This window comes from Aspergillus undulatus (genome assembly GCF_047715775.1).
Source record: "Aspergillus undulatus strain CBS 261.88 unplaced genomic scaffold BDV17scaffold_47, whole genome shotgun sequence".
In the NCBI taxonomy this organism is placed as follows: domain Eukaryota; kingdom Fungi; phylum Ascomycota; class Eurotiomycetes; order Eurotiales; family Aspergillaceae; genus Aspergillus; species Aspergillus undulatus.
This window is the reverse complement of record NW_027396651.1, coordinates 31,095-44,724: the sequence shown is the minus strand read 5'-3', so window position 1 is coordinate 44,724 and position 13,630 is coordinate 31,095. Positions and strand designations below refer to the sequence as shown.

Below are 13,630 nucleotides of genomic sequence, written 5' to 3'. Positions count from 1 at the left end.
AGCCTTGAGAGCTATGGTCCCGGCAAGCCAACGGGCAGGTCTATTTCCATGATAGAGATATCTGGGTAGAATAGACCAGAGCGGACAAGACAAACGAGACAGAACTCACAAAACATAGTACCCATATCTCTATACATACCATCTTTTCCTCGTCTACTTCGCCCCAGCAGCCAGTTTCCTGTTGACAGCCAACAAAAGCACATACAACCCCTCCAACAGCGGCGTAGCCACACCCAACTCCCGTCCCTTCCTCACCGGCACCCCAAGAATAACCTCAATCTCCATCACCCTCCCCGCCTCCCGATCACCCTGCATACTGGTCCTCAAGTATCCCAGCCCCCTAGCCCTCTCCACCAACTCACCCGCCAACCCTTCCTTCAGTTGAACTCCGCAAGCCTCCGCAACAGAGATAACCTCACCCATCAACCGCTCCGTATACGGGACCGCCTCGGGGGAAGAGGTAAGCCACGCTGAAACGTCCTGGTCTGTTAATGTGGTTATGGCGTTCCACGCGACGTTCCAGACGACCTTTTCCCACCGGCGGGGTTGGATCTCCGGAACGACGGTGAAGTGCGTTCCACCGGCGGTGAAAAGGGTTGTGAATGTTGCAAGCCGGGATTCTTCGAGAGAGGGGGGAAGGGAGGGGTTTGGGAAGAGGCCTAGCTCTGTGAGTTCGGACTCTGTGTGGTTTATTATACCTGGGGTGGGTTGGGATGCTCCGACCCAGACCTGTACAGTACATATGAGCATTGTATCGCATCACATCAAAGCAACATCAACATCAACAACAACAACAGCCACAACCAGAGACAAGAAACAGGGAACGAAGAAAAGAAAGCGGAGAACATACAACCCCCGAGATAACCGTATTACCAGGCCACCTCTCCCGAAAGGGATCCTCGTTCCCGACGCCATTCTGCAAGATGACGAATGTACTGTCCTCGCTCACGACGGGGTCGAGGGGGAGGATGGCGCCGGTGGGATCAACGGCTTTGTGTGCGCAGACGATGTAGCTGAACTTCTTTCCGGCGGCTTCGGAGGGGGTGCGGATTACTTTTTTCATTAATGTTAATCTGGGTTGAAGATATTGCGGTAGATATTCAATTAGATAGATAGGAAGATGGACGTACCATGATGCGGACGGAAAGTATGCTCCCCGTGGTTTTTGGATGTGATTTGGATGCCCTAACTCTGTCAGCCGTACTTCACTCCGATAATTAGATAGATGTATGACTTTCTAGGGGAGGTACATTTTTCACCACGGCATCGTAGTTTGAGCGCGCAACGACAGTTAGCCGGACGCGGTCGGCGCGGTGGAGGATGAAGGCGTAGAAGGAGCCGATGCTGTTGTTGTCAGAATAGTTTCCTTCGAAGTAGAGAGGAATAACTTACGCTCCAAGGCCATAGAGAAGGACGTCAATCGGGCCTGAGTCTGTGTCTGCCATGGTGTAGGGGTAGATGGTTGTTGATAGAAAGATGGAGAAGACCAGCCGGTTAAGGTTAAGGATAAGGAAATGCGGGGGTCGGAGAAGCCCCGATGTGAGAGTCATCATTAACCGTATAGTACATAAATACGATATACATAAAGAACACGAGAATAGGGGAAAAAAAAAAAAGGTAAAGAACGACACTGCAATGCATTTGCATCTGCGCAGGACTACCGCCTCAAATTCATCGGCACAACATTCCGCATATCGCGTCCCCCACTGTTCTTCTCGTCGTCACTCTCCACAATCACCTCTCTGGTCTGCCAGATTCCCTGCCGGCTATCGTTGCTCCCTCTGTCGGCATCGGTGTCCTCATGCTCGACTCGTGTCTCCTCGAGGTCGATTTCTGTTGTTGAGGGGAGCGGCTTGGAGCGGTTGTGCGAGGGGTTCGAGGAAAGCTTTATGGCTGACGCTGTTGGTCGGCTCGAGGTATTATTCGATGATCCCCTGGACTCAAACGCACGGCGGAAGAATGGCCGGAGGGTTGGAATGCAAGCGGCGACGATGACAACGTTTTGCTCGATGAGGCCCCAGACCACCAGGGGGGTGACGTTGTATACTGCACAACATTAGCACCTCGACCTCCCAACTCCAACTCCATAGAAAAGGGGTAGAGAAAGGAAGAAAGACATACGCGGATCTTCCACATCTGTGAAAAGCGGCAAATACGTCGCCTTGACAATGGTCACAATCGCACTCAAAAGCGTAAGCCCCATCATAATACAGACCCCAATCTTTGTCGACCTCCGCATCTGCAACTTCCAAAACACCGTAATCGGCACAATCGCCAGCACAATATCCGTCATGGTCGTGTACGCGCTCGTCCAGTACATAAAGTCGTAGAAGATCGACTGCGGCCAGCAGTTTCCCGCGATGCTGTGGTCCCAGAGCGCGGCGGTGGGCCGGCACTGTGCGAAGATGAGGATCACTGAGATGAGGGCGAAGATGACTTGGAGGATTGACATTCCAAGTAATAGGCGTGCGCGGAGAGGGTTCGGGTCCAGGAGGTTGTTTATTAGGATTGAGATGGAAATGTTGGGGAAGCTGAAGGAGCCGATGTTGAAGGCTATCATATGAGGGTCATTAGTTGGTGATACTCTGGGGTAGAGGGTCTGGAACATACGGAATCCCAATATCTGCCACTTTGCCGTCTTCGTCACCCTCTCCATGCCGTGCTCCGCGACAACAGCAGCCGTGTGCCGTCCTAACCCCAGCGTGACCGAGTACGACACCAGCGCCGCAGCAATGATACTCAAGCCCTACAAGCAATCAGTAAGCTTCAGCTCCTATACAAAATACCATGCCTGGCAGAGAAGACAGAGAAGGGGCAAATACCGTCGAAAAGAAAATAAAAAAGTCATCCCACCCAAGCCTCCTCACCATATGCCTTGCCGTAACCTTCAGCGCCACCGTCGCAATCGCAATCCCCGTAAACACCCAGCCCACGACATTGACTTCTACCGCGCGGCTCTCAGAAAAGTCGACGTCTGTCTTTAGGGAGGCCATGGTAGTTGTATTTGTTGTCCTAGTCGAAGCGTCTGGGGGATCATGAATCAATAGACTTGACTTGACTCAATCGATCGAGCGAGTTCAATCAAGTTGAATCGAAAGCAACTGCAATCGCAACCAGAGTGCCCAAACCCGATTGATTGGACGAACCACCGGGGTAAGGCTTCCTTGGGCCTTTAGGCTTGAGGGACCAAGGGCAGATATGGGCCTAGATAGATATACCAATCTTGAACCCACCAAGCCAGCCTCAAGTCCCCAACAGTACCTAGTAATCAAAAGTACGAGTGTCGATGTCGAGAACACTTTCCAAAAAAAGAAAGGAAGCTCCCCTCTCAAGGCTGATTCCTCTCGACGATCCCAGGTGAAACGACCATATTTGAGAAAAGCAGAATTGCTTTTTCCCCAATTCCCAACCGTACCGTGGCGAGCCGGGTCCTTCCATAATCCAGTCCAGTTCCCGGACGTCAAAACGCCACTTGCTGCATGTCGAATCCTTGCACTAATAAACTGATTATGGTCCGATGATGAACAGTAGTGGGGAAAGCCGCGAACAACGAGGCAACAAAGGGGCATTGTGAAGAGGCGGCCAAGCTAGGGGCAGAAAAAGTAAACGTGCACGGTGCTCTGGACCTGTCAGCCATGGTTACCTATTCCGTAAGGAGTGGTGGGCCCTAGATGCAGTGGCGGGTCTACACTAGACTGACTCCTGCTCCCCGGCCGCACTGGCAGGATCGGAACGGCATGGAGGGCTCCAGTTAGAACCGCTCCTGGTGCCGGGTGGGAACTGGCCCACTGGGAACTTGGACTGGAGTGTTCCCCAATCCTCGTTTCTGTCTGTCAGTAGTAGTGTCGGGTCTGGTGATCTCCTTCCTGTTGCTTTTGCCTTGGGCCTTGTGCCTGTGTTCATGAACGGTCGAGTCAGCGTCACATTTTCAACGTACCTGTCTAGGCTAAGGCTGATCAAGCATAGCCAACTAAGCCATGGAATGCTTGTGCGTTGCTTCAATAGAGAGATTCTAGGCAAGGACTATTTGATGGAATAGATCGATAATATGGCGAGACTCGTATCGTGCCACATTATGGAGCATTCAAGTTATTGAAAATTTTGAAGAATCGCTCCATGCCATTGCTCCAGGTGCTGGCCCTGGCCTTTACTCCACTGGGCACTGGACAGTGCAAATTGATTTAATTCGGCAGCATCAACGGTCGCGGCCGGAGCGGATGGTGCCATACCGTAATGCCGATGGACACTGCTTAATTGTTCGGTGTTTCACCAAGGATCCCGTCTTCTTATTTCTGGAATTTGATTTTGGTGGCATAGTCTTCGGCAGCTTTCCATTTTGCCCTGGTCTGGTTTCCTGAAGAATGAATCCTTGCGAGTTGTCACCCCTGTAAGCCAAAAGCCCAGCCGGCACTAGCGACTATAGAATGCGTGGCTTATTCTTTGAAGGACCGTTCCTGAGGTGCCTTAGTACGTAGGCTATCTACCTAATCATGATCCCTCCCGAGTACCAAGACATCAAACAGCCTACAGAAGTCAGTCTTTCCCCTATAGTCGTCTTCCAAGACAAACCATCTATAACATACGTACTCTATCCTATATAGACCCTATAGCAAGTCCAGGTACCAGGTGGTCTACGCCAACTCAGCCTCAATCAAACTCTCCGCAACCCCCGGATACGTCCAAATCTTGAGAATCTTGAGTCCCGCCTGCGCCAGGATATCGGTCCACTCCTTCTCCGTGCGCTCGCGCACCGCAAAATGCGCCAGCATCATAAGATCCATATTCGTCGCCGCAAGCGTGGGCTTCTCCTCGCTAACTACAATCTCATTCAGCAGGACGCGCGAGTACCCCTTCTTCAGCGCGGGGACGAGATTCTGCAAGATCTTGACTCCGTCCTCATCGCTCCAGTCGTGCAGGATCGAGTGGAGGCTATAGGCGCGCGCGTGCTGGGTCGGTTGGGGCGTAAAGAAGTCGTGGGATTGCGCGGTGAAGGGTGGGCTCCCGTTACTTGCTTCCAGAACACCGGCAATAACAGGCTCGCGGTCTTGAAGAATCACCATCCCAGGGTGGTCCGGATGCACAGTCGTAAAAGTCTCAACATCATGGCCTCGCCCACCACCAACATCAACAAGAAGGACATCATCCTCCCCGCCCTCAAACCCCTTCACTAATCGCTCCTGCACAGGGTAAAAACCAACATCATACCAATTCTTCTTCCCAGCGCGGTAAGCACTCATAAATGAGTCAAAGTGCGTCAGATTCGGCGGGTTCGCAACAAGCCACTCGAAGAACGGCTGACCCCAGGAGCTATGCGCGTCTTGAAACGGTCCGTCTAGCGAGCCGAGTTCAGGAGATTTGTACGCGTGTTTCTTGAAGTGCGCGGGGAACCCGTTGAATGAGGGGCGCGCGGTGTCGTAGCAGAAGGAGATGCTATGTTGGTAGTTTTCCTCGGACAGGCCGTTGGATAGGCGTGTGGAGTGGAAGGCGCCGTTGGAGAAGGTGAGGAGGTTCATGGCTACCAGGTGCCGCGCGAGACGCTGTAGGAGGAGGACGTCGATTCCGGTCTTTTGAGACAATGCGGAGGGGGAGAGGCCGGTTTCGCCGGCGGCTTTGAGGTGTTGGAAGAGGTGCGTGTCGACGGCCATGCGGATGATGGCTGATTGGGCGGGCTAGACGGCGCATTGATTGTTAGATCTTTGGATTATTGGGTTTCTGCAGGGTAATGCATGGAAAAATGCAATGGGATAGGTATCCTGCGCATGCACTCACCTCCGCCCAAAAAGTTCGCTGCAGGAACTCCGAGGGAATCTCGAGCTCTGTGACGAGCGCACGCCCGAGATCAATCAGGGCTTCGCGCGAGCCCGCTTCATTTTTGTCGTAGGCTTTGCCGGCGGCAGCGAGGCCCTCGAGGATGGAGGAGACGGAGGACATGCTGGGTTGCAAGAATGTATGTACAAAAAGCAATGTAGAAGTATACAGAAGTATGGAGGGGCAGAGACGTCAGGGTGTCAATAAATCAGACGAGGGAACCGGGGGGAGGCCGTGGCCGTTCCCACCCCTCCTCCTCTAAGCGGCTGAAGCAGCACTGCAGCAGACGCGGCAGGCAAAGAGTTTAATGGTTCCATACCTCTCAGACTATGCCTTTGTTATTGAACCTACGCTGCTAGTGAGGCAGGCTAAGAGAGGTTCGTTCAACCGTGCAAGCAGAGCATGATGGCACGTGGCGATCCTGGTCCGAGTCTGCGTTCGAGTCAGAGAGTGTAGTTGTGCCGCCGCCAGACGAGACCGGCAAGCTAGCTGCAGGCTGATCCACTGTCACGCAATACGGCGATATTACAGGTAGGCTAGACTAGCACTTGTTAGCTCTAGCAGACTGCTAAGGAGTCTGCAGAGCGCAGAGGCAAAGCAAGTGCACTCCGACCTTCGACCCGGCGTCCTGGTCATTCTTGTCTGATCCTAATCAATCTGATGATCTAGTCCTTCACACGGAGCCTACATGCATGCCCAGAAGTGCCATGTGGTGTTTCAAGCGGCCACCTCGACTAGCAGTGCGCAGCCCGATCATATCGCGATCGCGCCCCCATTGGACGGGTATCGTCGCCCTTCTCCATGCGTTCCAAATACTGCAGTGGATCGGAATGCAACATCCGCCAGTGACTGGAGACGCTTTGGATCCTCTTTTCGCGGCCCGCCGGGATGCGCTCGAGTTCCGCGGGTCACTTCAGTTGACTTCGATAGTTTAGTCAATCATTGGCTTTGACACTTTGACATCTGTCTCTTGAACTTTGTCACGTTGACAATCAACATGTTCAAGTGACTTACAACTGTAGGTAAAAGAGACTTCATGATGATGTGAAGTAGCGGTGAGGCAGTGCAAAACCGCCCCCGATCTGGCCCTGGAGGCGTTGTGGGGACTGCAATTGCTCCTTTTGAATCGCTCAGTAGGGGTGCAAGATTTTCTTTTCTGACAATGAAAAGAAAATGTTTTTGCTTATGTAATGACATAATAATATTTCTTGCTGTCAGACCTACCCTATCCTAATTAGGTAACGCCATATATGAAAATATATATAGAAGTGCATGTGAGTGATGTTGGAGATATATATATTTGACAATATATACTCTCTAGTATATGGTTGTAACTGCTAAATGGCAGAGAGGTAGATTCTCATTGGCTGGAATAAAATTTCAGCCAATTAGACGCTACCGCCTCCGATTCCGAGGACACATTCATATCTCAATCTGGACACGAAGATATTTTCCTTTTTAGTCAAACACTTGACAACAATTCGATTTTTCCTTCTTTTCGACGCCCTAAATCGCTGGCGCTCCTTTTCTCTTCTTCACAGAACAGAGCATGCCAGATATCCAGTTATGTTATGAATTGACTCCGGAGGCTTTTTCTGTAATAGACCACCTCCCCCGTTCTCGTATTAGCGGGCACGTCTTAGTAAAGAACGCACTAAGGCATTATTATTGATTTCGATCGCAACGGAGTATCAATGCACATTCCATATCATGCATAATGTTATGCACAGATCCCTGCAATCGCGATCTGATGCTGTGCGATCACGATCAGGGAATTTACCCCACACTCTACAGAGTATGAATAATTTTATTTCTAGAGCAGGCTCTGCATGATGCAGTCCCATATTAATGTGGCGTGGCAACTTGCAGCCCTGGTAACTTAAAGTAGGGCTCGGAGTTATACTTCGGTCGTAGAGAAGACGCCGGGGAACTGACCGCTATAGTACCTGTCACTTTGGCTTGCGGTCCGAGCATCCAAACTTCAATTCAAGTGTCTTGGAAGTTCAACCCTTGCTTGGTGCCAGGGATCTGAGTTCTGGAGACGTCGCCAACGTAGGTCCCTGATATGTCGGAGTATTCGTCAAGGGCCAGAAATCCCACAAACAAGGGCTGCTAGGGGTGAGTATAGTAATGACTGCAAGGGATAGTTGACTGATGAACAATAATGCTTGGACAGACCTTGCCTACGGACAGTCCCCTGGGCATATGTATGGACTGTTTTCGTTTTGGTAAGCAAGAAGGGCAATAACAGCAGCCCGTTAATTCCGCGTTCAAGCTTCCGTGCAGGCACCTACGAACGCTGATCGACTCAGTAAGCAAGCAAGCAGAGTGGTTAGGTAACGGTAAGTAAGGCTTCCTTGTCAGGATGCTCTTAAAGCCCCTGCCGAATTGTTTGAAAAGACAGCTCCCCTGCGCCAAGGACGAGGACGACAAACCGTACTCGTCAGGCTTTTGCCTCCAAGAGTACTAACAACCTCCAGACAATTTTCTCACCAACATCTCGCTTCCAACCCAGTCAGTCCAGCTTCAATAACACTCTCCATCCCAACTCCCGCACTCCAAATCCCCCTAATCTCAAGCCCTACTTGCCCCAGGAGCTCCGCCCACTGGCCCTAGACCGCTCAACACCAGACCCAATACTCATCATCTGGATATCGAGCGAGGCTTGCAGAAGCGGTGTCTCTGTATCAGGGAGGACAAAGTCGACGATGATGATCCGGGAGTGGAGCGGGTTCATTGCGGAGACTGTGTTGCGGAAGATGGTAAGGCAGATACTGTCCGGCCAGTCGTGGAATATCGAGTGGAAGTAGTAAATCCTTGCCCCTGGTGGGATGTCGTCAGCCAGGGTAGACTAGGTAAGGATAGGGCGAGGCCATCCTGGGCGGAGGAGGAAAATGGATAGGCAAGCAGGTAGGCAGGTAAGTAACTGACCTTTCACCGGCTGTGGATCGAAAAAGCTATACCCCATGGCCTCAACTCGATTCTTATCGAGTGCACACTCAGATCCAGGTCCAGACCTAGAATCGACCCCCTCAATAACGGTAGGCAGATCCTGCAAGACCAATCGCCCAGGGGCATCGGGAAACCTCTCCCGAAACTTCAACAAATCATGCCCTTGATTCCCACCGATATCAACCAAGAACACTCCCTCCTCCTTCCCATGTGCCGCCGAGCAAGAGCAAGAATATGAATTGGGGCCACTGTCAGAACCTGAGGCGCAATCAATCTGTGTTAACCTTTCAACAGGATAAACATCAAACCAAGCCGGCCTTCCCTCCCTTCGACTCGCCATATACGAGTTGAAGAGGCCCTGCTGGTGGTGATTTGACGCAAGCCACTCGAACTGGCTTTGCCCAATTGCCCAGTGCATCGGGGACGCATTGTAGTCTATCGGAAGGGTGTAGTTGTGTTCGGCGAAGTAGGAGGGAAGCTTCGAGAGGGTAGGCATGGTGAGGTCGTATCTAACGGTAGCTGGTCAGCATCATACCCGGGATAAATGGGGACATGACTGCCACGGAGATTGTAGAATGGAGCACGTACATGCACTGGACCCCATCTCGCCCGATAGGGTGAGTCATAATGCCCGTTTTGGTGTTCGGCTTGTAGACTTCGTGCTCTGGGTTATCGCATAGCCCTAGCGCAGTCGCAACGCGCATTAAACGGACTTTGCTCGATAGCGGTTAGTGTCTCACGCGAGTCATGGTGACGAAGGGCGTGTGACAGTAGCGAGAACCGACCGATTAGACCCTTCTCAGCTTTCGTGTACGTAGACAATTCCTCCGCCAAAAGACTGGATGTGCCATGGCTCACGAGGAGTTTAAAGACACCTAGGTCAATCAGTGTACGCAGTGCGGCATTTTGGGATGGCTGGTCATGGGATGGCACCGATGGTCAACTATAAACTCAGGACTAGAACGAAGCCAAAGACGAACCTGGTAGATCAACCGCAGGACAGTTTCAGTCGGTGCCTCGACAGCGAGTCTTAGCTGGTCAATGAGGGAGAGAAGGTGGAAGTGCGTGTCTGGTGAGCCTGTCGTGCTAGTAGTGTCTTTGACTGCTGCTTGGCGGATGTCTTCGACGAGGGAGAGGATGTTTGATTCTGAAGGTTTGGGAAAGTCCATGGTGAGAATGGGGAAGGACAGGGTCGTATTTGGATATGCAAAGCAGGAACTGACTGCGATGGATATGTAATACTCGAGGATGTCTGCAGAAAATGTAAGACTTGCATCATCTGCGGAAGAGAGACTATAGCAGCGACGTTGCACAAACCACGCTGGTTTGTCAGCCTAGGTGATGGCTCGACTTGCTATTTTTAGACATATATGAAGAGTAAAGATGTATCTTTCAGCGCCACTGAAGGGTGTTTTCCGTTGCATCTGAAAAGGTATATTCTTGTGTGTATGGTGTTTTCCACACATCCGAAATGCCGCAAGCCACGGTTGTTGTTTAGGATAAAATTAGCGGTTGGCGCCCAATTACTCCCTAAAAGGCCGTTAACCTGAGTATCATCAAGTTAAGATGATAGCAGTGGGTTTCTAGGGCTTGAGTTGTGCGTGGTGTCTTGAGACTTGAGGACTTGATTCAAAAGGAGAAATTGAGGCATGAAGATCATACTTCACCAACTTGGTTCGTGGTTGGCACCAATATTCAAGCCTAGAAGACGTTATTTTTCTGCCGATACGCTCTTCTCTACTAAAAAGACTGCAATGCTCCAATTGAACTGCATTGGGAAGAGTCTGTAATCGACCTTTCTCTTGACGATAAAAGATAGAAGATGTTTCATTCCTGCATTCCGTTGGAGACCTGTTGTTGGATCTCTTTAATCGTACGAGGAAACTGAAAAAGGGTGATAAGAAAAGAACAATGCGTGAGAATATGTTCTCAGGGCCCTTGTCTCGTGGAGTATCCTCTTCCATTGTCCCAAGAGGATGCTAATACAGACAATGCCGTATCCCCTAACAACTCTTCCCAATTAGAGAAAATGTTCCCTTTCTTCGTGAGCTTTATAACAGCCAGAACATTGCAATGAGATGCCGAACATAATGGCCTTTATATCAGGCGTCTCATAAACCAACACATTAGCTATATAAGTACGATGAGTCAGATAGAAACTTCAGAAGGAATCTCCTCGACTTCCAACCTTCCTACCCCCTCACCCCCCCCCGGCGGTCCTCAACACCAATCCTCAGTTATCACGAACCTCCCACCAAGAATCTTACCACAATGTCTATTCCAACTCCATGTCTCCCAGTCTACGGCCTCGCCAAGCTCGGGGCCCAAGTCCGCACCGAATTTACCAAGGCGAACAGATGTTATGCTAACGCCAACAACGAGCATATGTGCTCTATCCTCAGCCAACAATCACGGCGATTTGATGGCTGGGCTGAGAAGATCAGGATATCCCCTCTCAGCAGGTAGACCACGAGGAGATCAAGAGACTCACCGACGTCGTCATTGGCGCATTGGACAAAGTAATCGAGATAGCGGATATGTGTCTCAGACAAAGATAAACAACCAGATGATTGGAGCCTAGTTGTGAGATGCATATTTCTATCGTTAATGGCAAGTATCTGCGACTATTTTCGGTTTTGGTGTTGATAGGATATTGGCTTAGGTTGCGGTTCTTAGTCTAGCAGTAACCATACCCAGCAGACTCTCAAAAAAAAAGGACATTTGAAAGAAGAAAATATATACGGTCAAGGCTTGCTTTCAAACTTGCCCAGGATCCTTAAACTTAGACTACTCAGTCGACCGTATACCTTTTGTGTTTTGTAGATTATCATTGAGGTGCAGTATCTTACAGAAGCACACCATTCCTTCCAGCCCCTGCGCTCCTCGCGCCATAAACAAAATAGCTAAACAAATAAAAATGGTCGGGGAGGCAACAAGGAGTTGGAACGTTCCGAAGATGCCTAAATCCGGTCGCTATATGTTCTGGGTTTCAACAATGCTGAACAGTGGCATCACTGTCCAATCTCTTGATGCTGACTATGCGTAACTATTTAGGAGGTAGGCAGTGGGATTTGTATGAGCCACTGTCAGAGGATGTATGTTCTATAGAAAGAAATTGTATAAGTTCCAGCACTCATGCAATGGATAGCCTTCCATGGTGATGGTGAAGCATAACAGATGGAACCTTGCCCAGTTATTCAGTTATGCATGTCATACCAAGTACGAGCAACAACAGAGATTCCACAAAGGATCCGTGAGTATCATTGAAACAAAGCAGAAAGAATACAGTGCAAGCTTTTGATCATGCACGTTTCAGCTGCGAAAGGTTGAGTCCTTTGCCCTTTATTCGCACTTTATTCTTGTAATGTGTTTCTAGACGCACATGAAGGCTGTAAGAAACTCGTCCCAGTCACCCTCACAATGTGATGATAATGAAGAGACAAAGAAGACAACGCATTAATGTTCTTTCTCCACTTTTCCCTTCTTCAATGTTGAAGTTGAAACAAAACATACAGCCCGAGAGGATGGCTAGTCGAAAAGAATGCGTTTTCATCTCATTGTTCCACTCACAGGACTATCAAGCAATGGTACTTATATAGATTATTATGTTAGACTTCCTACTCTATAGTGACAGGTTATAAAGCCTCCACGAGCCCTTCTCAATACTATAATCATCACAATCCACTCTCAAGATTCCAAGACAGCTATCACCTAAATAACACAAGCCCCATCAACCCGCACCCGTATTCAAGTATTCGTTCAGCCCAACAAAATGTCCAAATTCACTCTCTACGCCATAGGACGCAAGGTTGAAGTCGAATTCGCCTATGCAAAGCATCGCTACGGCGAGGAAGACAACAAGTACATGCAAACAATCGCCGAGCAGGTAGAAAGGAGCTTCAAAATGTGGGCGACTGAGGTTGCGCTTTACCACGAGAAAAAACCTATCGAGTCCCGAGTGGACGAAGCTTCTGTCCGTCTTCTGTGGCACACTCTTGATCTGCTGAGGCAACAGCTGGCAAGACGTAAGTTACAATTTACCCTCCTTCCTTCCCCTCTCCATTCCCGTCAGCCCACTGGGACTTGTCCAAGGTGCTAATAGCGAATGAAATGCAGTGCGCACAAGGCCGTCTTTTGATCTGCAATATGAGACAGGCTTGCTCTCAGTCTTCATGTTGGAAGAGATTAAGAGACTTGGTCAGAGTGCCATTAAGCAGGTTAAGGAGCTGCATACGTTGGCGAAGCAACTTGACCTGGGAGGCCATGGAGAAGTTTTAATAGTTAATGTTTGAGATAATAATAATGTTCAAGTTTAATGCGGCCCTGAATGTAGTGATACTTTAGCCTCCCGAGGTTGTTTGTCCAAATACCATATTTCTTCTGGTTAATCAGCATACCTAAAATTTCAACCAGATTCAAGCATCTGATAATGGTAGGCATTGCAGGCATAATCTGCATTCGGGGGCACCTGACATACTCGGCCGGACAAAGTATCTCCAATGCCTTGATGTCACCGGAATTTTGTGTGGATGCTCCTGTTTTGTTTCGCTCCGTGGCTTCGAAGACAAGGTAAAGGAAGGTTTGTACAGCCGACCATGAACTAGTGATGGACAATGCGGGAGCTGAACCCCGAGCGCCTGGGTATAGAGGTACAGTGTACAAAGAGAGTCTTTACCTGGGCTATCAGGTTTTTTACAAGATAGGTCACTGGTAGAGACCCCAAAAGACTCCAACAACCATCCTTTATATCTCAAGCTCCGTTTTCAATGCTATCTCTGCACTTTTTATATGTTTATCGCAGACAGTGGTTCCACCTCTTGATCAAGTGTACGGAACGCACGGCCTGGAACAATGTCGCTTTGAAGGACTC

The 13,630-nt window shown here is 49.8% G+C and overlaps 4 protein-coding genes across 4 annotated transcripts; all 4 read right to left on the bottom strand.

Annotated features, from left to right (window-relative positions):
- Window positions 1–153: 153 nt before the first annotated feature.
- Window positions 154–1,445, bottom strand: BDV17DRAFT_293940 (ketopantoate reductase family protein; the record flags this gene model as incomplete). Its single annotated transcript, XM_073762727.1, has 5 exons — window positions 154–729; window positions 851–1,053; window positions 1,131–1,185; window positions 1,251–1,344; window positions 1,393–1,445. 5 exons carry the CDS (start codon window positions 1,443–1,445, stop codon window positions 154–156), a joined length of 981 nt encoding a protein of 326 aa, XP_073612794.1.
- Window positions 1,125–3,095, bottom strand: BDV17DRAFT_163029 (uncharacterized protein). Its single transcript, XM_073754698.1, has 6 exons — window positions 2,823–3,095; window positions 2,611–2,746; window positions 2,122–2,553; window positions 1,393–2,046; window positions 1,251–1,344; window positions 1,125–1,185 (listed from the first exon to the last, which is right to left on the bottom strand). Exons 1-4 carry the CDS (start codon window positions 2,991–2,993, stop codon window positions 1,658–1,660), a joined length of 1,128 nt encoding a protein of 375 aa, XP_073612793.1. The 5' UTR covers window positions 2,994–3,095; the 3' UTR covers window positions 1,125–1,185; window positions 1,251–1,344; window positions 1,393–1,657.
- Window positions 3,096–4,196: 1,101 nt separating this feature from the next.
- BDV17DRAFT_163009 (S-adenosyl-L-methionine-dependent methyltransferase) lies at window positions 4,197–6,206 on the bottom strand. Its single transcript, XM_073754696.1, has 3 exons — window positions 5,770–6,206; window positions 4,588–5,669; window positions 4,197–4,524 (listed from the first exon to the last, which is right to left on the bottom strand). Exons 1-2 carry the CDS (start codon window positions 5,929–5,931, stop codon window positions 4,632–4,634), a joined length of 1,200 nt encoding a protein of 399 aa, XP_073612792.1. The 5' UTR covers window positions 5,932–6,206; the 3' UTR covers window positions 4,197–4,524; window positions 4,588–4,631.
- Window positions 6,207–7,910: 1,704 nt separating this feature from the next.
- BDV17DRAFT_270546 (S-adenosyl-L-methionine-dependent methyltransferase) lies at window positions 7,911–9,993 on the bottom strand. Its single transcript, XM_073758699.1, has 5 exons — window positions 9,741–9,993; window positions 9,546–9,675; window positions 9,349–9,472; window positions 8,740–9,269; window positions 7,911–8,631 (listed from the first exon to the last, which is right to left on the bottom strand). Exons 1-5 carry the CDS (start codon window positions 9,927–9,929, stop codon window positions 8,390–8,392), a joined length of 1,215 nt encoding a protein of 404 aa, XP_073612791.1. The 5' UTR covers window positions 9,930–9,993; the 3' UTR covers window positions 7,911–8,389.
- Between the last annotated feature and the right edge of the window lie 3,637 nt (window positions 9,994–13,630).